We start from the raw sequence: 21,162 nt of genomic DNA, 5'->3' as shown, positions 1-21,162 counted from the left end.
AATAAATCAAACCTTAATCAAAAAGACAAAAATAATCTTGCTGGAATTACTACTTGGAAGTCAAGTTAACGTCAAAGGAAACATCAAAGCGATCAGCAGACGCCTCTGACAAAGACTGGCAGTTGTCATTCAAAACACGTCAAATTGTCAGGAGATCAAAGTGGATTCCCTAAGGAACAGTTGCCTGAGTAAATGAAACCTTAACATACATAGCATTAAACAGAGTTTAAAAATAAACAATGAAAAGGTTTAAAATCTCTCTGTCATACACAGTAGAGAAAAAGATTGCCTTTTCTTGGATTTAAAAATATTTACATTGGATGCTGACTTCAGCTCTGCTGCAGTTTATTCCACTTCTTTGCAGCATAACAACTAAAAGCATCGTCACCATGTTTGCTGTAAAACTCGGGGCTCCGCTATATGACCTGTGGCCATCGAGACCTGCTGGGTTCATACCTGATTAATATCTCACTGATGTATTCTGGACCAAACCCATTCACCAGCAGCAGAACTTTAAAGTCTATTCTAATGCTGACTGGGAGTCAGTGTAAAGACTTTAAAACTTGATTCATGTGTTCTGACCTCTTTGTTCTGGTTAAGACCTAAGCTGCAGCGTTCTGAAGCAGCTGTAGCTGTTTGATGAACAAGCTGTGGACAGTATGTAGATACATAGTATTTTATTTACAACAAAAAAAAGGGGGTCACAATCATCAAAAACGCTCAGATATACCCTCCCCCGACTTCTCTTCCTGTTCCACTGTGTGCTGAGCATGGCTGTAGTTCCTAAAAGCCGTGTAGGTTCCTCGGATTAGAAATAGCAGTGAGATGACTCCATAATAGCTGCCATATATAACGAACTGAACAAAAGAGAAAATCACATAAGATGCAAACATTAATAACATTGACCACCAGGTGTCAGACAGACCTCACACATGTAATGATGTGCAGTCCTACCTGTGTCACAATGTCCAGACCCAATGCAGCCTCATCCACAACAATGACTGTGATGATGGTTTGCAGTGAGAGAGCCACAAAGGTGTTGATTCCAAATGTCAGAGCATAGCACTCCATGGAGAGGTTGGAGGCAATCTGAAACCTACACATAGGGGTTAAAACCACAGGAGAAGCAGCTGTTAGGATGGATCAATCCAGATGATTAAAACCAAAGACAGAGCCACTATATTTACACCTTGACTACTGGCACTTCCATGTATATTTTCATGGTTTGGGAAAGCTAAACAAGCGCTGGGACAACATGCAAACCCCACAAATAAAGGTTCCCTTGTTCACTCCAGGAATCCAACACAGGGTGCTCTTGCCATGAGGCCAAAATGGTAACAGCATTTTGTATAGTTTTTCATTAGGACTCACCTCTCATCTAAAAGGCTTCGTGTTTTGGAAAAGAAAAGAAAACCTCCACTAAATACACTATTAGTATCTGAATGACAACGTGTTCATGGTTACTTTTAAAATTGACCACCATTTTGGTCCATTCTTGTATTGTTTAGAATATTTAATAATTAATAAGAAAATGGATGTCAATCTTCCTTATTATCAAACCAAAATAATAATATTAATAAATCTACTCAAATAGTTCTTTAATGACAAACATATTCCATAACAGCCCAAAATCAAAAATGCCCAAATAAGATAAGTAATAGAATATCTTATCTTTCTCCAACTCACACATTTTGACAAATCACCTTGACAAAAAACTGACGATTTTAGGGTTTTAGAGACATAAGCCTTATATCTAACACCTCTGCGATGAAAATGTGTTTGTTTTGGTTTATTTCTTGCTTGTATAGTGCATAAAAGAACACAGTTTTTAGGTAGATACAGTATTGTTGGGTATTCTCAGCTACCTACGTTGTAATTGTGATAAGAAACATGTAGCAGGATTTGAACAAGACGTAACCAGCATAGCATGTCCATATGTTGGTGGTGAGGGCCATCATGAACACAGCACCTGCTCCTACAGCTGAGAACAGTCCTAAGGCCAGTTCGCCCCACACAGCCCAGGTCACCTTGATGAAGCCCACAGAGAAGGCTGCAGCAGCTCCTGGACCACAGAGAGAGAGAAAGAGACTCGACACTGGAACACCATTTTGTTTCTACTGGCCTCCATTAAAGCAGCAATGAGGAGGATCAATTCATTTTTCTCTTTTTTTAAACTCTATTCATTACCTATAACACTTTCTCTTCTTTCACTCATGCTGAACCAGGCTGACCACGAGCCAGGAGGAATAAGGTAATGTCCCCCCCATTTAAAATCAATAAACCATGTCCCAGTGCCGGCCCTAGCCTCTGTGGCGCCCTAGGTGAGATTTTCTTTTGGCACCCCCTTATAAGGCATTTTTTAAAATACCAAGTAATGGGTATTTAAAGGCACACCGCTGACTTTTTGACCTAAAGAGTTGACCCATATGAGTTATTTTAAATGATTCCTCAGAACAATATACAGCACTTGACAGTATCAATGCTCCTAGCGGGGCTTCCCTCTTAAAATACCGACTGTGTAAGTTTGGAGAGACGGACCGTCTTTGGCCAGGTCATGTGACCTGGAGAATGCCTGGAGAACGTTTCACTTTACGGCAGTCACGTGACCACAGGCTCAGATATATGTAGTTCCCACGTGACATCACAACATACGGACATTTTCTGACAGGAGTTAGCCTATGTTTACAGCCAAAAGAGCACAATATGGTAGTTTTGTGTTGGGTTAATGGAGCACTAATCGCTGTGATAGTTGAGTTAAACGTGGATTCTTCAGTCGGCAAGTCAGATTCATAACTTCGGGATAAGGATTGGCTCTCAGGGCTGGGCTCACGCCGTGGCTACAATCTATGGGTTGGACTATAGGCTGGAGGAGCAGCAGCCATCGCCGCGCTCTTCTCCCTGCTACCAGAGAAGCTGTCCGCCTCACTGCAGTTGTCGCTCATCTTCGTCGGGGGTCGGAGAAGACGGGTGACCCCCACCTCTTCCAGGAGTAAAATTAATTATTTATTGTCATCAAAACTAATACATTTTGAAAATGTTTCACTCTGTGAAGATTTTTTGCAGCTTGCGATGCAGGAGCTAGCTGATATCCTGGGTCAGGATGACTTTACTGTGACCCATGAGAGCACAGAGTATCAAAGTGTTTTAAAATTGATAAACCACATGTCGGAGGAACGACAGGGAGCCATTGCTACTCTGTTACCAAAGGTACGTCTGGGGCTGATGGACAAAAAATTACTTCACAAACCCTGAGTCCCGCCCCTTGGTCTTTAATACCCTTCACGTCGTGTTTGAACCTTCGTTACTCTGCTCTGAGCCTGGGATCAACAACACCTTGTTTTGCCGTTGGTTGCCAAACGCCATCTTACTTATGGTTAGATAATTTTCTGAGACCATAGAGGCCTTTGACTACAGCACTAACAGCTGGATCACAGTTCACACTCATCACAGTCTGAAGGATCACATGACTCGCCTAGGCTTCTACAGCACTGTCTCCCTTGGTAGATACCTCTACATCGTGGGTGGTGTTTTAAGATTGTTTGTCTTCTCTAACAGAGTGTGGGGGTTTAATCTAGTCACACACACTTGGCAGGAGATGTCACCAATGCAAGAGTCACAAGCCTCATTGAGTGTTACAGTGCTAAAGGGATGCATCTACGATATGGGAGGCTTTGGGGATGATAGTACATCACTCAGAACCATACCTGTCAAGTTTTGGATTTGAAAATAAGGGCCATTTTCAAACGCCCACTACGAGCCGTCACACCCGCCGAACCAAGCTCCAGTATCCCTTATATTTTAGGATAGGTGTACAAAAATTGATTCTGCAATATAACGCGATATTACGTCGATATTACTCACTTTTTTATTTGTTGTTCTAGACCAGGGGTCTGCAACCTTTACTCTACAAGGAGCCATTTAGCCTCAACCGAAAAAAATACCTTCTCAATGAAGACAATATAGTGAATTAAATTCTATACAATTAAAATTATATGGAAAAATGTTTGATTTAATTTGATTTATATTGATCATGTAAATTGCAACTTAAAAACAGTTTAATATAAATTGACATCAAGAAATTCTTCAAATTCTTATGCATCAGTTTACATGAACACAATGTTATTAAAAGAACATTTATTTTAGTTAATGTATTTGAAAGGCTACAAAAAGTAACTTGAATTTGATAACGCATGATCATGTGGTCAACACATAGAGCATGCATATTTAACAGGCACATTGGTGGTTAAATTAATCTGTTCCCACACAATTAAAATCTCTATTTTTTTCCAGAATAGTGTTTGTGTTGGTTTAATTATCTTACTAGGGATTTCAACCTTAATGTTAGCCACAGGTGCAGGAAAGTTGATGATCTGTAGATGTTGCAGGAGGTGAAGTAGGAAGGTGCTGAGTCATTGCACAGCGTGATTTATTTTTAGATTAACAAATTGTTATATCTTGATATTATTTGTCATTAATCATTAATAGCCTCTGTAGAAAAATAACTATTTATTTCAATAGTTTTTTTTAAAGCTATAGGGAGCCATTGCATAAGAGTCAAAGAGCCACATTAGGCTCCACAGCCACAGGTTGCAGACCCCTGTTCTAGGCGTATAGCTCAGTTAAGTTGCACTAAAGTCAAAGTTTAAAAGCCACAGGCAGAATGTGTTATTTTTTTTATTTTAAGTTGTTGGCACACGACATGTTAAAGCCAATGTTTTGAGTGTAAAATATGCCAATAAAATATATTTCATACATAATGTACTCATGAAGGTGTACAAAATGTACAGATTAGTTGTATGTTAGTTGTCATATATATATTTTTAAAAAAAAATCGCAATAATCACCTTATACTTCAATATCGGGATATATCGTACCGTATCGTGACCTACAGTATGTATCGGGATATGAATCGTATCACCAGATGGTAGGTGATACACACGCCTAACATGTAGAGTTAACCTTTGACAATGTATGCTGACACAGGCAGAGAAAAGGAATAAATGAAACTTAGACACAGCGCTACAATCAGCTTTTAACCTTTCCTGAAATATCCAGAGGAAATCTTACCTACGAGCGAGCACGCAGCCTCTACTCCTCCGTTGTAGATGGATGATGTAGCAGATGATTCTATATGATCCCACATTAGCTGAATGTAGTTAAATACCTGCACATAACCAGCTGTGGCCAAAGCCCACCACAGGGACCAGTATATCAAACGCCTGCAGAAGTAGAATCATTACAAGACATTAAAATGCTGACTGTAGTAATGGGCTACATCTACGGAGGATACGTTCAGGTAAATCAAAGGAAGTTTAAAAAAAAAAAAAAAAAAAAAATCAAAGGAAGTTTGTGATGTGTCCCTTCTCCATCACACCTGAATGTAATAAATGTCAATCAGTCCTGCTGTAGGCCTGTTAACTAGCAACTCATTACACTCAGGTGCAATGAAGTAAATGACCACTACTGATTTAGAGCAATGTGTGTGTGAACTGTATGAAATAAAGGAAACTAATTGCCTGGAAGAGTAAGATTCTCTAAAGCTCTGCCAAAGCAGACGTCCAGCAGTGGCCACATTTTCTCTGCTGCACCAGCCAGTCGAGCGATGCTCCATCTCTTCTGTTTCTGAGCCAGTTCCACTCTTATCCACCACTGGCTTCTCACACTGGTTTTCTCCCAGCTGCCCCTCCTCCTGCTGGGACTGCCAGTCCACAGCAGCGTCATCTTTCACTTTAAAGAACATGCTTCTTTTGGGCATGGGCAATGTCAAGGAAATGAGGAAAGCTACACTGACAATCCCCAGAGTGATGGCATTGATGTAGAAGTAATCCAACCCTGTTGATAAGAGATGAACATCCATAAGAGGCTGATGCTTATCAATCTCTAGAACACGGGTGTTAAACTCATCTTAGCGAAGGGGCCACATTTTTATCTGAAGTGGGCCAGACCAGAAAAATTCATGTTTTTGTGAACCAGTTTACACTTTTATGTGTAAAAAATATTGAAAGTCACTTACAATATCCTGAATGTAATGCAATTGTTCAAAATTGATTGAGTATTCACCTAAGGTTTTCAAAATCTGCACAGAGTTATATGGAATAATTTGCAAGAATGTTTTAGAAAAAATACTGTGATTCAATATTACTGCAAATAATATAGTAATGCAAGCGCCATCGTACTTTGGTGTTTTTTTTTAAATTAGGGAATTTGGAGGGAGTGAAATATCTACAATGTAGATGTTGATTTACAAAGAGTGATGTTTTTTTTATTTATAATATTTTCTTTGAACAAAATCTTCCTGCAGGCCGGGCAAGTTTCCCAAAGTGGGGTACAGATACCCTCTGGGGTATGAAAATTCTCATAGGGGGTACACAAATTTTAAAAAAAAAATTAGAAATTAGAAAATAAATATACCAGCAGTCAGGAGCCTCCATGCATTTACATCCTTACAGATTATTGTGTTTTATTTTTTTTATTATAATACATTATTCCTCAAAAGTAAAATTCAGACACATTTTACTGTAGGGTTACATTGTATGTGACATCACATCAGTGGTTCGCAACTTCTTTTGGGTCGTGACTCGACCCCATTTTAATATCACAAATATTCAGAGACTTTTTTCTTTCTTTCTAGAATTAGCTTTTGATGATGTTGTTGTTGCCAGGACTAGTGCACAAAGTAACAATATGCATTTTATTTGAACTAGATTTATATTTAAGAAAGTGAAAGTTTTGTGTGGGGTGTAAAACATTTTAAAAATAGGTTTTTAATCAGTACTTTTTATTATTATTTTTATTATTATTATAAATTACTAGACGTTTCAGGGGACCTCATTTGAATTCCAGGCAACCCCACATAGGGTCACGACCCCAAGGTTGAAAAACGCTGCATTACATTATTATGTTTTTTTAATTTTGCAGAAGTATGGGGTACATGGCTTCTGGTTAAAGGTCTGAAGGGGTACGGGACTGTGAAAAGTTTGGGAACCACTGCTCTAGAACATTGTTTCATTTCGTGTTTTAAACCAGTAGTTGCCAAAATATTTTTGTAGCATCCCTCTTTGAAAAATGAACAATGTACTGACTACAACAGTGGGTTAAAAAAACGACTCTTTGTTGAAAAAAGGTAAATATGTTGACTATTCTTCTTAAAAACTCACATTAAATGTAAAATCATATTTAAGAACGGCAATAATGATGTTCTTTGAGTGAAAAGAAATAGGTTCGGCAAGGCCGTTGTAGCGCCCCCTCTTGTGCCCCGCTATCGTGACATCATGCCTCTCGACCAAAAACAACAACTTTGAAAGTATAATCAACAAATTTCAAGAATTGTTGAAGACACACCGGAATCCAAAATAATTAGTCGCAGATATCGGGCATTTGTTTATTTCAAGTGAATTTAAACTATTTTGGAAAAAGAGGAATCAAGCTAATATTCTGCCTGAGATTGAAGTGGACAAGAAGATTAAATTATGCTGTTTTATGATTTACCTTGTGGGGTGCTTCCCCCAGTTTGGGAACCACTGTTTTAAACTATGATTTGAAGGGTTTTCATATTCAAAAGGATTCCAATAATTGTAAATGTCATCATTTAATTGTTTTGTAGAGAAAAAAAAAAAAACCTTTTCTACCTGCCAGTGAGATGAGCATTTGACCGAGGCTGGCCCCAAACGTGTATCCAGCCAACATGGCACTGCGGAGGTAACCAGTGGCTCTCTGGTAGTGCTCCACTGGGATCACACTGTAGATGTAAGAGAAGTAGGCCACCTCTGTGGAAGTCACCACAGCGTAGTTGACCTGTGGTGCAACATTGAAGCAGTTTAAGATTTTGTAACATCTATCAGTAGGCTACACACTGAGAACATCTGTAATACCCAACAATAAGGAACAGCTTCTTAAATATGAAATGCTGATTTTTTTCCCTGACCTGGAGGAAAGTCATCGCTGCGAGTCCAGGGGCAAAGCACAGGAGGATGTAGTTAGTGACGAGGAAAAGCCCCTGGATTATAATAATGGGTTTATACCGTAGGAAGTCAGTCAGAAGGAAGACGGGGAAGAGGAAAGCCAAGTAGGAATACGTCCAGATAGGAAACAGGTAGTTGGTCAACTGTAGAAGAGAAACAATAACACAAGTATCTTTACTTTACACATATCATTGTCAGGCAGCTTTAAATAACAGATTATTTCAGGTAAATACCCCAATTCCAGGCAAGATTCCCACATGTGAAGTACTCACCACCTGTTCTGAGATGTTCTTGTGTGGTCCAATCATGTATGGAGTCAGGAAGGGTTCTGCCACTCTGCAATTGGCAAAAAATCCATAAAGTGACAGGACTATGGTGGGATACACCCATCCTGGGATTGTCATTTTTGTCCAGCAGCTCATCAGCAACAACTTTGGGCTAAATTTCCAAGATGTCTTCTGAAGAAGCTACCTGAGCAGCTTTGTTTCTTCTCTGAACAGCAGGGTTATCTCTGTGATGTTTGGATCTATCTTAAAGCTCAACACAACTCTCAGTAGCTGCACACACAATCTTTATGGTCTGCACGTGACTTGGTAATAGATTATGAGGACGAGACTTTGACCACTTAATAAACATGAGACTTGGTGAAATATGATGAAACAAAAAAGATGATTTTTGTTTTTGTTTTTTTTTTTGTTTAAGGGAATGTTAAAGTTTGACGTTACTTTACATAAGTAAAAATACTTATCAATATAAATAAAGTCAGACACTGGAGATAATGAAAAACTGCTGGGTTCATGAAGTCACATGGTTCATGAGCCTTTCAAAATATGTTATCGTTGAAAGTTATTTAGAAAAAGAAAAAGAAAACATCAACCAACTTTACCTGCTGCAAAGGCAAGGCAAATGTATATGTATAGTGTATTTCATACACAAGGCAATTAAATGTACTTTACATGAATAAAAAGTGCAACAGAAAATATTTGACAATTTAAAAATCAATTAGATCATTTAAAATCAGCAGTTAAACATTTAAAATCAGCAGTAAAAAAAAAAAAAAACATTTAAAATCTGAATTAAAAACATGAAATAAACAATAATATGATTAAAAGTATTTGTCAAACGCAGTAGAGAAAAGAAGTGCCTTTAATTTAAACACCTACTTGAAGAATTCTTAAAATTTCAAAAAAAAAAAAAAAAAAAAAATACATTATAAATTTTCTTGCACCAAACAAAAGTAGAAGATTCCCATTTTCTAGTAAAATAAGGCTAAAATAAGGCTACTGCTGTTTTTGTTCTGGTCGATAAATGTTTTGTCTCCTCGTCGCTCCATTTTTCTGTGCATTACTGTTTACATCGGCTTTAGGTTTTTACAGCGCTACTACTTACTGATGCTTGATTGGTCGAGAGTGCTGTCAATCAACTTAATAAGAGACAAGTTTGATTGGCTGGAAAGTTTGAAAAAAGATGTGAAACATGCAAATGGAGCCGCTGCAGCCGTTTTTATAATATATTCCTCCTTCGTTTGCAACTGTGTTTACTTTAAGACAACTTGTGTCTTTTCTAGAGGCGCAGAAACCGGTCTAACTATCTGTTTTTGGTGTAAAATATTAGCTTTTACGAGGGAAAAGGTGCTGCAGCAGCAGGAAAATGACACAGGTGGAGATAAAAAAAACAGAAAGGTATGTGATTATATCTTGTAAATGTGATAGTCCCATAAAAATATGTCTTTATGAGATTATTACAACTTTAAATACTAATTCAAGCAACTGCCTGTAATATAGTTTAGAGTTTAATGAGATAAATAAACGGAGAAATTATTTCCTGTGGTGTTTACTGCGCATGCGTGAACAGGAAGGCGCTCTGTTACCATAGCGACGGTTTGTTGATCTTCACCAACCCGGGATCCCCAGCACCTCAACATGAGACTCAAGCGCTTTCTCATCAGATATTATCCACCAGGTAACAATTTACACTGAACTAAACTGTAAACACTGTTGTTAGAAAGAGCTATTTTATATCTACAGCTAATTATACTCTAGTGAAAATGAGAATTATTCATTATAAAAGAAAAAAAAAAAACTGCTAAAGTTCAGCAGTGAAGTCCAAGAGTTGGGCAGCTGAGTCCCTGATAAATATAAATATTTAATATTTTTAATAGATCCATTATCAATGTAATAAACCAGTTACTAAAGGCTCGGTTTAGATTTACAGTTTCATTTGTTTGTTGCATTTTGTTTCCTTTTAGGTATAATCCTGGAATATGAAAAAGGAGGTCATCTGAGAACCAAATCTATTGATCTTTTGGATTTAACTCCAGAGTGAGTGAGTTTTTCCTGCAGGGACAACCTTCTGATTTTATACATTTCTTATTAATTTCGTTATACATTGTGTATGATAACAATAAAAAAAATACCCTTCTTCTATTAGGAGCCCTGCGTTAAAATCACACCACATTTGTGATCTTATAACTGAACTTGTTATACATTCCTAAGATTAGTTATTTTGTACTTAACTATATTTTAGAGTTTATAGCTCAGTTTTTCAACCTTGGGGTCATGATCCCATTTGGGGTCGCCAGAAATGTCTAGTAATTGTTTTTTTTTTTAAAATACTGATTAAAATCTTTTTTTCATTATCAAATTAATTTCTTATTGTGTAATTATTATTATTTTTAACACACATTTAACACATTTTTAAAACAACACACAATCTTAAACAACTGTATTCTATATTAAATATGAATCTGGTTGAAATAAAATGCAGTAAAAAAAATTAAAAAACTTAGCTGGCACAATTTGTCATTAATTCTGTATTTGTAACACTGTAGCAAATGTGATTAAAAACTAATTCTCGAAAAAATAAAAAATAATTTGGTGGACGTCAGAAAATGGTGATATCGAAATGGGGTGACTATCCAAAAAAGTTAGTGAACTACTGGTTTAAAGACAACGCGTTTATCTGTAGATTTGAAGTACATTTATACTATATTCTCTTAGCAAATAAATAAGTAATCTATTGAAAAATAAATGAAGTTGTTTTTAAAGTATTTTTTTTGTGACAATTTTATATTTTGGAGTTGAGATCCAGTTGCCTCCCCTTGCGTTCTAGGACAAACCCAGATGAATTGGTGGTGGACATCATGCACTCAGAGCCTCTGATCACGGAGGCTCGTGCTGAACAGGTCAAACAGCTGATCCTCCGACTGCAGCAGAAACAAGGCCAGGAGGTCCACCACAGATTCTGCTTCTGTAAGGTTAGACACGTCACACTGTCACAAACAAGTGAACTTATAAGTGCAACTATATTGGTATTTTATATGTTTAAATAGATGATTCTCTATATTGCGTGTGAGTATGCAGTGTTTGTGTAGTGTGAGTGATACATGTTTGTCACTTTAAGATTGGATACCAACGCTTAAGAGAATAAAAGAATGAGGTCGGATGTATGGAAGCCCAAAAGAGTCATGATTAAATAAATAAAAACAACATTTTGAAATAAATACCATTTTGATAAATAACAGACAAATATATAATATGGCCATTAAATTGTTCAATAAGGTAATATTATTATGAAATACATTTTATTATTCTTAAATATCTATTTCCACAAATGACATTATGAAATAAAAAAGACCATTGTGATGATTTGATACAAGAAAAAACATGATCAACATTCATGTCAGCATTTAGAATAATGACAGATCTGAACATTTCTGTATATTTGTGTTGTTTTCTGTGTTCTTACTGCCATTTAATGTGTATTTCTCTATTTTATTTTTTGTTTTTGGTGTCATTTAGTATATTTTCCTCTCATCTTGTGTATTTCTGTTGTTGTTTCTGTGTTCTAGATATCATTTAGTATATTTTCCTCTCATTTTGTGTTTTTGCTGTCGTTTTGTGAGTATTTTAGTGTGATTCAGTCAATTTTTTTAATTTCATTATGTATGTTTTTGTTGTAATTTTGTGTGATTTTGGTATCATTTAGAAAATTGTTCTCATATTTTGTGTGTTTTTTGGTGTTGTTTTCTTTGTTTATCTCATTCTGTGTGTTTTTGTCAATGTTTTTGGTGTCATTTAGTATATTTTCCTCTAATGTTTTGTGTTTTTCTTGTCGCCTGTGTGTTTTTTTTTGGTGTCAATTAGTGTGTTTTCCTCTCATCTTGTGTATGTTTCTGTCATTTTGTGTTTTTTTTTTTTTTTGGAGTATTGTGCGTTTACTTGTAAAGGCCAGCACTAAATTAAACCGAGGGCCGGCCGTCAGTTGCCTATTATGTCTGCTCTAACATGTCATATATAAGCCATGATGACATTTGTGCATATACTTATGAGAGAACAAGCACACTGTGTCATCACAAATATTGAAAGGTTGAATATTGAGGTACTAATTTTAAGCCTATATATTAGCTTTTTTTGGGGTAAGCTTTTTATGTTTTACAAAAAATGTTCTCCCTGAAATAATTCTAGTACGTAGATAATCAGTGTGGTTCAGAGCAGCAGTGAGATATAAATATGCTCTAGTCTATAATTGTGTAATTACGTTTCTTCTCCTCTGCTTTACAGGAGCTTAAAGCACACATCCTACCACTGACCAATGTTGCTTTTGATAAATCTGGGTCACGGTGAGTTTTGCTGACTTTTACTTGTTGTGTAATGTTCCAAACTAAAGACAATGCTTTGGTTTCATTATGATGTTTTTTTTTCCAACCTCCTCCATAAACCCTACAGGTTTATTACCGGGAGTTATGACAGAACTTGCCGAATTTGGGACACAGCTTCTGGCACTGAGCTGCGTGTGCTGGAGGGTCACAAAAATGTGGTGTATGCAATTGCTTTCAACAACCCATATGGGTAATGAGCTGTTTCCACAAAAATTCAGCAGCATTAAAGTGAATGGAGTAAAGTAAGCATTTGATCTTAAAATGGATTATTAACTCACATTTTCCTCTCCATTAAACACAGAGACAAGATAGCCACGGGCTCTTTTGATAAGACCTGCAAACTTTGGTGTGCAGATACTGGCCGATGTTTCCATACTTTTCGTGGGCACATGGCAGAAATAGTATGTTTGATCATCGTTTTAGCTGATTTATATTTATAGCCTTAAAGCTCATATCTGGAGTTTCTGAGAAATCTATGTTTATGTATGATTCTTTTGAAATGCGAAAAAAAAAAACCTAAGTAGTCTTTTACTATGGTCTCCTGCCAGTGGTCATTCATATACATTAATGTATAAGTCTCTCCTTCGTTCTATAGACCCCTATACAAATGGAAATGATCCCTTAGTGCGCCCAGCCAATAGGCTTTGACTTTTTGTGTTTGAGACTGTCAATCAAAGTGAATGTGGAACTGCACGGAAACAAGTCAGAGTCCTATATCAATGCGACCCAATGTAACCTTGTTTTGTTCCACGTGCAGAAAAGTAGAGGTGTAGCTTCTGGTAGATTGGCAGAGGCAGTGGGAGGAAATGGAGCTGTTGAGGGCGGAACATCGAGACGTCCTCTCAGAAACTCCAGAACTCAGCTTTAAGCATCATTAATACAACTGTTTAAGAAAAAGATGAAACATAACATTCAATGATATGTGTAGGTGTGCCTGGCGTTCAACCCCCAGAGCACACTGGTGGCCACAGGCAGCATGGATTCCACTGCCAAGCTGTGGGATGTGGAGAGTGGGAGAGAAGTGGTCACACTGAGCGTGAGTCGTCTTTTTGCCTGTTCACTGACTTACGGTCTGTGCTGCAATTCTGTATCTCTGTGATTGAATCCATGTTGGTTTCCACAGCTAATACAGTGTGCATATATTAATCAGTCTAACTGCTGTTTATTGGCTATCTTCTTTAGCCTCTGGGTCATTCCATGCCATTCCACAAATGCTCCACACACTTCGTTCTAAAAAAATTTGATCGGTCACCCAAGAACCAATCCATCTATCTGACTAATTAATCATTAGTGATTTGAACAGTCTATGTACATAGCTCAAAGCTGATCAAATTACAGAGAGCTGAGGCATATGCAAAGTTGTTTACTGAAGGCCCAAACATGTTCGAACCTGAAACCCCGACAAACCTTTTACCAATTTTGAGGAGCTAGCATGTCCACCAGATAAGATTTACCTCAGATCTTTGTGTACATTCTAATAGAGTAGGTGGAGCTGTATTACCGTACTATACCAAATTTCAGTTTCCTATGTGGTGTCGATCCTGAGATATTGGAAGCTGAATATGGAATTTAAATAAGGACCCAAAAAATCAACACATACACCCTCACTTACTTGGCTATAAAAAGTATTAATCCGTTTAAACTAATAATGTACAGTGTGCTTATTGAATAATCACAAAACAACTGGTAAAAAAAAAAAAAGTGCGTGCTATATCCTGAAAATGTGTTGAAATGACATGAAATGATCTCTCTGGCAGGCACGTCTCACCCGTGGGGGATGCGACACCCGCAGTTTTGTAAAAACAAGAATGTATCCCCCTTGCTTTATGCAGAGGGATTAATTGTTGAAAATGTATTGGTCCAGTTAGATTGATTAAATGGCGATCAAGCCAATCACGGCGAGCCATTTGACGAAGCCGCCGTTCTGAGAACGTAAACAAAGAGTTAACACTGATGAGTAAAGTGTAAGTAAAGTGACACAAAAGATGAGTTACAGGTGGCAAAAAATGGTCCAAAAGTGGCAAAAATCTGATAAGAAAAGAGTGAAAAGTGGCTAAAATGGTCCAAAAGCAGTAAAAAATAGGAAACAAGTGGTATGTATTGGCTAAAGCTAGCTTAAATGAGCAAAATGTGGTGAACAATAGTTCAAAAGGGCAAAAATGTGGAAGAAAAACAGGCAAAAATTGGATAATAGTGTGAAATAGAACTTGCAACAATGAACAAAAATGAGGAACAAGGGATATTTATTGGTAAAAGGAGATAAAATCTGAAAAAACACAACAAAAAGGTGTCACATTATTTGGAAAAGGGGCAAAAATGGGACTAAGGAAGTTGCAAAATGATCAAAGAAAAGGGGTTAAAAAGTTTCCTTCTTTTAAGGTTTTCTGGGGGAATCCTAATTAAAATAAAACAAAAAGCCACATGATGAGTAACACTGACTTAATAACAGCTTTATCATGGTTTTAGTCAATTAATTTAATAAACTAAATGGTAGCTTTACCTTTAGAACACCCTCACTTTTAAAACCTCAGCCCTCTGGCAAATCCACAAGTGATGAGACGAGTGACAACAATGTACCAGTAGCTCTTTTATAGGATGGAGGTAATCCTGTTTTCAGATTCGATGTGCTCACTTCATTGTGTTGCAGTTTTTTTCCCCCAAATTGTCTGCAGAAGAGACAAAATGTGTGAATGGGATTGTCTGCCTATTGTCCAGACTAAGCTATGCCCTGTTTTGTCCCTAATGAGAGCTGGGATAGGGACCAGCAGACCCTCTAGGACCCTGTATTCAATGAAGTATTATATAAAAAAAAAAAACAATAAAAAGAGGGGCTGAGAAAGATCCAATCTAAGAAGGAAAATGGAGCTAGTGGGTGATAATGCTTTCTTTTGAATCCCTTCCAGGGTCACACAGCAGAGGTTCTGTCTTTGTGCTTCAACACTGTCGGTGATCAACTCGTCACTGGTTCCTTCGACCACACCGTAGCAATATGGGACGTAGCGACAGGAAGGTCAGATATCCTTATGGTTTTTTATGTGGAAGCTATCTAGAACGTGTGCATACATTCTATTTATGATAGCTAGAAAATCTACAATTAATGAAGAACTGTTTTTCTTCTTTTTACCACAGACTTGTCCACACTCTCATTGGTCACATGGGAGAAATATGCAATGTTCAGTTCAACTGGGATAGCTCCCTCATACTTACAGGATCTATAGACAAAAGTGGGAAGGTAAGGTATTTTCAAGACAAGATTCATTCATTCAGTCAGTCAGTCAGTCAGTCAGTCAGTCAGTCAGTCAGTCAGTCATTTTCACGAAAAGCGTATCCCCAGTCTGGATAGTTACATTGCATTTATAGATGTTGCTGGTAAAAATTTGCTTTTTTATTGTTCTTTCTTATTCTTCTTTATTTGTTGCTTCATATCTGCCGTCTCTCAGATGTCAATCATTTTCGGTAGAAATAATTAAATTCTCACTCTTTCTTCACACCAACACAAATCAATCATGATCATTAGAATTATTCATCTAATTGAGTTCTTCCAGTGTTTAAGTAAAGATACCCCAATGGGATTAGGTTTTATTAGGTATACAATGGCAGGTGGAGTAATCTCGATGAGTGGTCCCCAAACTTTTCAGCCCGCGACTGCCAAAATAAAGGTGCCAGAGACTGGGGACCCCCACTGTACCTGAAGGTGGTTTAACACAGACAAGAACAGTCATGTGGAGACAGGGCCATCTATAAGGGGGGATAAAGGGGAGAGCTTTTTGGGGCTCATCCATAAAGTCAGCAAACTGATGGTTCATTGTTCTATGAATCTGTGAAAACCACATTTATTTATTAATCTGATTAATATCCACTGTTATACAGGAAGTTTATTATTATTTGTGCCATAGTGTATAGTCTTCTTAAAGATGTAAATCCTTGTTTTAATCAGAAATAAAATGGGTTAAAAGTGACAAAACATGGTGGAAAAGGTGGTAAAATGGGATTTTAGATACCACAGAAATTGGTTAAAAGTTGGCCAAAATTAGACAGAAAACGTGTCAATATTGGAACAATTAGTTTAAACTGGCAAATAATGGGCATGAAAAACCGTGAATGTGGTTAAATTTGCAAAAATAAGCATGAAATATGGGAAAAAGAGGTTAAAAGTGACAATAATGGGTCAACATATGTGACATTATATGGGAAAAGTGGTGAAAAGGGTTTATAAGTGCCGAAAATGTCTTGAAAGTGGAAAAAATGTGCAGAAAAGGCATTGAAATTTGATGAAGAAGTGGCAGAAATGGGAATAATGTAGCAAAAATGCATTAAAATGAGAAAAAATATGGCAAGAAAAAGTGATGAAAATAGGTTAAAATATGGCAAGTTTGGTGTAGTATCAGAAAAATTATAAAAAAAATAAGCAAAAATTGGCAAAATTTTTGTCCTGACCTCAAGGTTGAGAACCGCTGATCTAAACGGTAAACGGACTAGATTTATATAGCGCCTTATAACCACACTGATGCAGTCCCAAAGCGCTTTACAGATCAGCTCATTCATCCAATCACTCTCACATTCACACACCAATGGGACAGGACTGCCATGCAAGGCGCTAGTCGACCATTGGGAGCAACTTAGGGTTCAGTGTCTTGCCCAAGGACACTTCGAACCCCCAACCTCTCGATCAGAAGACGACCCTCCAGCACCTGAGCCACGGTCGCCCACGATCTATTTATACATTCATGTTTGACAACGTTTCTTCTTGGCCTTCGTGCTTGTGTTTTGTAGTTGTGGGATGCAGCTAGTGGAAAGTGTGTGGTCACACTGGTTGGACACAAAGAAGATGTGCTGGATGTGTGTTTTGATCTAAGTGGTCAGCTCATTGCAACAGCCTCAGCTGATGGTAAGATAAACTCCTTTACCAGTAATGGAACATTAGAGGCAAAGCAACAACAATGTTTTACTTTGTTTGCTGATACTCTTTTATGATGATTCAAAGAAATAGACTTTTTTTAAGAAAAACATTTGCAGTTAATTTGAACAGATCCAATCTTATCTGAGAAAAAAGGACTGTACTCTAAAGTTGTGCTGCTGTGTGTTTATGTTAGGCACAGCAAAAGTGTTCAGTGTGGCCACACATCAGTGTCTGGTTACGCTTGTGGGCCATGATGGAGAGATCTCTAAGGTAAGACAATTCATGTTATTTTATGTCACCACAAAAAGCCAAAAGTGTAGCCTACTTTATTAACATTTAATATTTGGCTTTGTTCAATAAAATATTTTGTGTGTTATTTGGGATTTTCACACATACTACTGTTGGAGGAATTCATCCCTTTAAATATTTTTCTCCAATATATGTGAATCCAATGTAAACGTTTAGTGAAATACCACAGCATGTAGCACATACGTGAGGAAGAATTAGTTTTAAACCATTATTAAATGTTTTTTTTTTTCTTTTTTTTTTTTTTTTTTTAATTGTTATCCCTGATCAATGACTGAAGTTGATGTATAGTAGTTACAGCTGTGCAACATTATTGATCTGGTTAAAAACTTGAGCATTATGCCAAATTCATTTTTGTCACTCTTTGACTTAATTAGCATTAAAATTTCTTTTAGCGTTTTGAAGAAAATTTAGCATGTAGCGAGTATTTAGAGCAAAGCATTGAATTTATCCAGTAGGAAGGGTTGTGTAGAAAACAGGTTTAAACAGGTTTAAAAACAGTAGAAAACAGGTTAAAAACAGTAGAAAACAGGTTAAAAACAGTAGAAAACAAGTTAAAACAGTAGAAAACTGTTAAAAACAGTAGAAAACAGGTTAAAAACAGTAGATAAGAAGTTAAAAAAACAGTAGAAAGCAGGTTAAAAACAGTAAAAAACAAATTAAAAACAAGTTAAAAACAGTACAAAACTCTTAAAAACAGTAGAAAACAAGTTAAAAACAGTAGAAAACAAGTTAAAAACAGTAGAAAACAGGTTAAAAACAGTAGAAAACAAGTTGAAAAACAGTAAAAAAAAACAAATTAAAAACAGGTTTAAAAACAGTAGAAAACAAGTTAAAAACAGTAGAAAACAGGTTAAAAAATGAGTGAATCTGCGTATCGGAGGTCAGGAGGGAGTGAGTTAAGAGATGGGGAGCAGAGTGACTGAAAGCTCTGCTCCCCATGATGATGAGGCGTGCAGGGGGGACACTGAGGTGGATGGAAGAGGATGATCTGCGTGAGCGAGAGGGCGTAGCAATGTGGATGAGGTTGGAGAGGTATGGGTGAGCCAGATTGTGGATTGCCTTAAAAGCGAGTAGAAGTATTTTGTCATGTATGCGATGTGTGATGGATAACTAGTGGTGCTGCTGGAGGACGGGCATGATATGGTGAGTAATTGGGGTCCTGGTGATGATCCTGGCTGCTGAGTTCTGGACCAGATGAAGTTTATGAAGAGTTTTATTGAGGAGACCGAACAGGAGGGAATTATAATAATCAAGATGGTAGGTGACCAGACTGTGAACAAGTATGGCAGCAGTGTGAGGGATGAGCGGAAATGATGCAGACCGTGTGATGTTATTGATATGAGAAGTGAATGATAAAGTACTGATGACACCCAGACTATTAACCTGTTGAGAGGGAGAGATGGAGGAGTTGTCATCAATGGTTATAGCGAAACTGTCAGCTTTGGTTAGCGTGAATTTTGTACCAAGTTTGTATTAATATTGCTCAAACACAAACACACACTGTACTTGGGATTCCCCATTTGTTCAAATAAAAAACAGCTCAACCATACAAATCTGCTGTTCTGCCATGACGTTACATTCTTCTGCAATAGAAATTAATATAGATATCTCCTGTTTGTTAGGTTCATGTGACGTCCCATTTCCCTCTGTAATTGTTTGTTGTACATGTCAGAGTGTCTGTAAGAGATAGGCTGAACCAGAGGTTATAGCACAATTTCTTCAGAAACTTCTCTCTATTTCAGAATAATGCTTATTAATACCACACCATGTTAACATCTCGGATCTTTCAAAAAAAAAAAAAACTATAGAAGAAAAAAATAGTACATTAATGACGATGATTTTCAGTGCTATGATCAAACATGACATGAGTATTTTTGCATGGATACAATTTCCATAATACACATGCACGGGCACACATAAGGAGAGTTTAATTTATCTTTCTGCCCTTATTTTACTTTCTTTCATCCTTTCCATCCCCACTGGTATTTTTAAAGCATCAGAGCTCATTAAACCTGGATTTTTACTTCATCACCTTTAGACATTATTTTTTCTAATGCCCTGCTGTCCTCTATAAGTAGTGCCTCTGGTGCTGTGACTCCATTCATCCATCCATTCTCTATACCCGTTTATTTCTGCACTCAGGTTCACTGGGGGTGCTTTAATTCATCTCAGTTAAAGTGTTTTAACTTGGCTGACCTCTGTGTGATTCTGCTGACAAGGGTAGAAGTTTTCTCCCTTTGTTATTCATTTGGACTCTTAGATAAACCCAGACTCAGCACTCCTGTCCTTCACAGCCACCTCCATGTAAGGCTAACACTTTTTCATCTTTTGGTAGATCTGCTTCAGCCCACAGGGCACCAGAGTCCTGACCGCCAGCTCGGATAAGACCGCTCGACTGTGGGACGCCAAGTCTGGAGCGTGTCTGCGAGTCCTGGAGGGACACACGGACGAGATTTTCTCCTGTGTCTTTAACTACGAGGGCGACACCATTATTACAGGTATGAAAGCAGGCCTCGCGCCACCAACAACGCTGCCTCTGTGTCAAACCCTCACAGTTAACGTGTAGCACCTCTGAGCAGTGGACTAAGTCTTTTTGTCCAGCTGCCACCAATGCATAATTGCCTATTTTAGATTAAAGCCAACCAGCTGTGTCCGTCTGTGCAACCACCTGTTTGTGTCTTTTCTCCCCTGCAGGGAGCAAGGATAACACCTGCCGTATCTGGTACTGACGCTTCTATTTCTACCACAAGCTGGCGAAGCACTGGAACTGTTAATTTTGTGACATAGATCATAGATCTGCAGATAATGTCTTCATGAATTATGTTGGAAACCTTTATTTAAAAAAGTCTGATGCTGTGTCATCTTTTATACCTTGTTTTTTTCTGAATTTGTCCTTTAGGGAAGTAGTAAGGGATCATTCTCCAATAATTGCAGGTGGCAATTAAGGTAAACCCTTTAAATACCAGTAAAGTTAACTTCTCACAACTTTATTATTATTATTATTATTATTATCCCCTGCCACAAAGTGTGAAGGGGGATATAGGTTTGAGCTCCGTCCATCCAAGTTAAAGGGGACAGCTTTTCTCAGAAACCGTTTATATATTATTATATTAGAAATACAAAAAAATATGAATTAAACTAGACGGACTGGATTTCCCCTCAGAGTCAGTATAACCCCTCAGCATCACTGAAACCCCTCAAAGTCAGTATAACCCCTCAGAGTCATTATAATATCTCAGAGTCAGTATAACCTCTTGGAGTCAGTAAAACCCCTCAGAGTTGGTATATCCCCCCAGAGTCAGTATAACCCTCAGTTTAACACCTCAGAGTCA

At 37.5% G+C, this 21,162-nt stretch overlaps 2 protein-coding genes across 4 annotated transcripts; one reads left to right on the top strand and one right to left on the bottom strand.

The window, feature by feature from the left end:
• Window positions 1-703: 703 nt before the first annotated feature.
• slc19a3b (solute carrier family 19 member 3b) lies at window positions 704-8,526 on the bottom strand. Its single transcript, XM_028464916.1, has 8 exons — window positions 8,234-8,526; window positions 7,925-8,104; window positions 7,629-7,794; window positions 5,517-5,832; window positions 5,068-5,219; window positions 1,870-2,062; window positions 955-1,096; window positions 704-857 (listed from the first exon to the last, which is right to left on the bottom strand). Exons 1-8 carry the CDS (start codon window positions 8,381-8,383, stop codon window positions 711-713), a joined length of 1,446 nt encoding a protein of 481 aa, XP_028320717.1. The 5' UTR covers window positions 8,384-8,526; the 3' UTR covers window positions 704-710.
• An 892-nt stretch (window positions 8,527-9,418) lies between these two features.
• Window positions 9,419-20,735, top strand: daw1 (dynein assembly factor with WDR repeat domains 1). Of its 3 annotated transcripts, none has more exons than XM_028464942.1 (14): window positions 9,419-9,643; window positions 9,816-9,923; window positions 10,210-10,282; window positions 11,073-11,217; window positions 12,524-12,582; window positions 12,689-12,811; window positions 12,923-13,022; window positions 13,574-13,657; window positions 15,525-15,631; window positions 15,751-15,853; window positions 17,395-17,509; window positions 17,715-17,791; window positions 20,166-20,328; window positions 20,525-20,735. In XM_028464942.1, exons 2-14 carry the CDS (start codon window positions 9,884-9,886, stop codon window positions 20,557-20,559), a joined length of 1,224 nt encoding a protein of 407 aa, XP_028320743.1. In that variant the 5' UTR covers window positions 9,419-9,643; window positions 9,816-9,883; the 3' UTR covers window positions 20,560-20,735. The 3 variants fall into 3 exon arrangements, with proteins under 3 accessions (XP_028320743.1, XP_028320742.1, XP_028320744.1); XM_028464941.1 differs by having other exon boundaries at window positions 13,550-13,657; XM_028464943.1 differs by lacking the exon at window positions 9,419-9,643 and having other exon boundaries at window positions 9,870-9,923; window positions 10,210-10,286; window positions 13,550-13,657.
• Window positions 20,736-21,162: the final 427 nt, after the last annotated feature.

Source organism: Gouania willdenowi, chromosome 13 (assembly GCF_900634775.1).
Source record: "Gouania willdenowi chromosome 13, fGouWil2.1, whole genome shotgun sequence".
NCBI lineage: Eukaryota > Metazoa > Chordata > Actinopteri > Blenniiformes > Gobiesocidae > Gouania > Gouania willdenowi.
This window is presented reverse-complemented; position numbering and strand designations above follow the sequence as displayed.

Bases quoted from the DNA above. Each gene is read 5' to 3' on its own strand.
- slc19a3b (XM_028464916.1), bottom strand. From the start codon at position 8,383: ATGAGCTGCTGGACAAAAATGACAATCCCAGGATGGGTGTATCCCACC. The intron at 8,105-8,233 runs GTGAGTACTTCA...TCTCTTCTACAG, and splicing joins AGAACATCTCAGAACAGGTG to TTGACCAACTACCTGTTTCC. The intron at 858-954 runs GTAGGACTGCAC...TCTTTTGTTCAG, and splicing joins GTCTGGACATTGTGACACAG to TTCGTTATATATGGCAGCTA.
- daw1 (XM_028464941.1), top strand. From the start codon at position 9,884: ATGAGACTCAAGCGCTTTCTCATCAGATATTATCCACCAG. The intron at 9,924-10,209 runs GTAACAATTTAC...GTTTCCTTTTAG, and splicing joins CATCAGATATTATCCACCAG to GTATAATCCTGGAATATGAA. The intron at 10,283-11,072 runs GTGAGTGAGTTT...CTTGCGTTCTAG, and splicing joins CTTTTGGATTTAACTCCAGA to GACAAACCCAGATGAATTGG.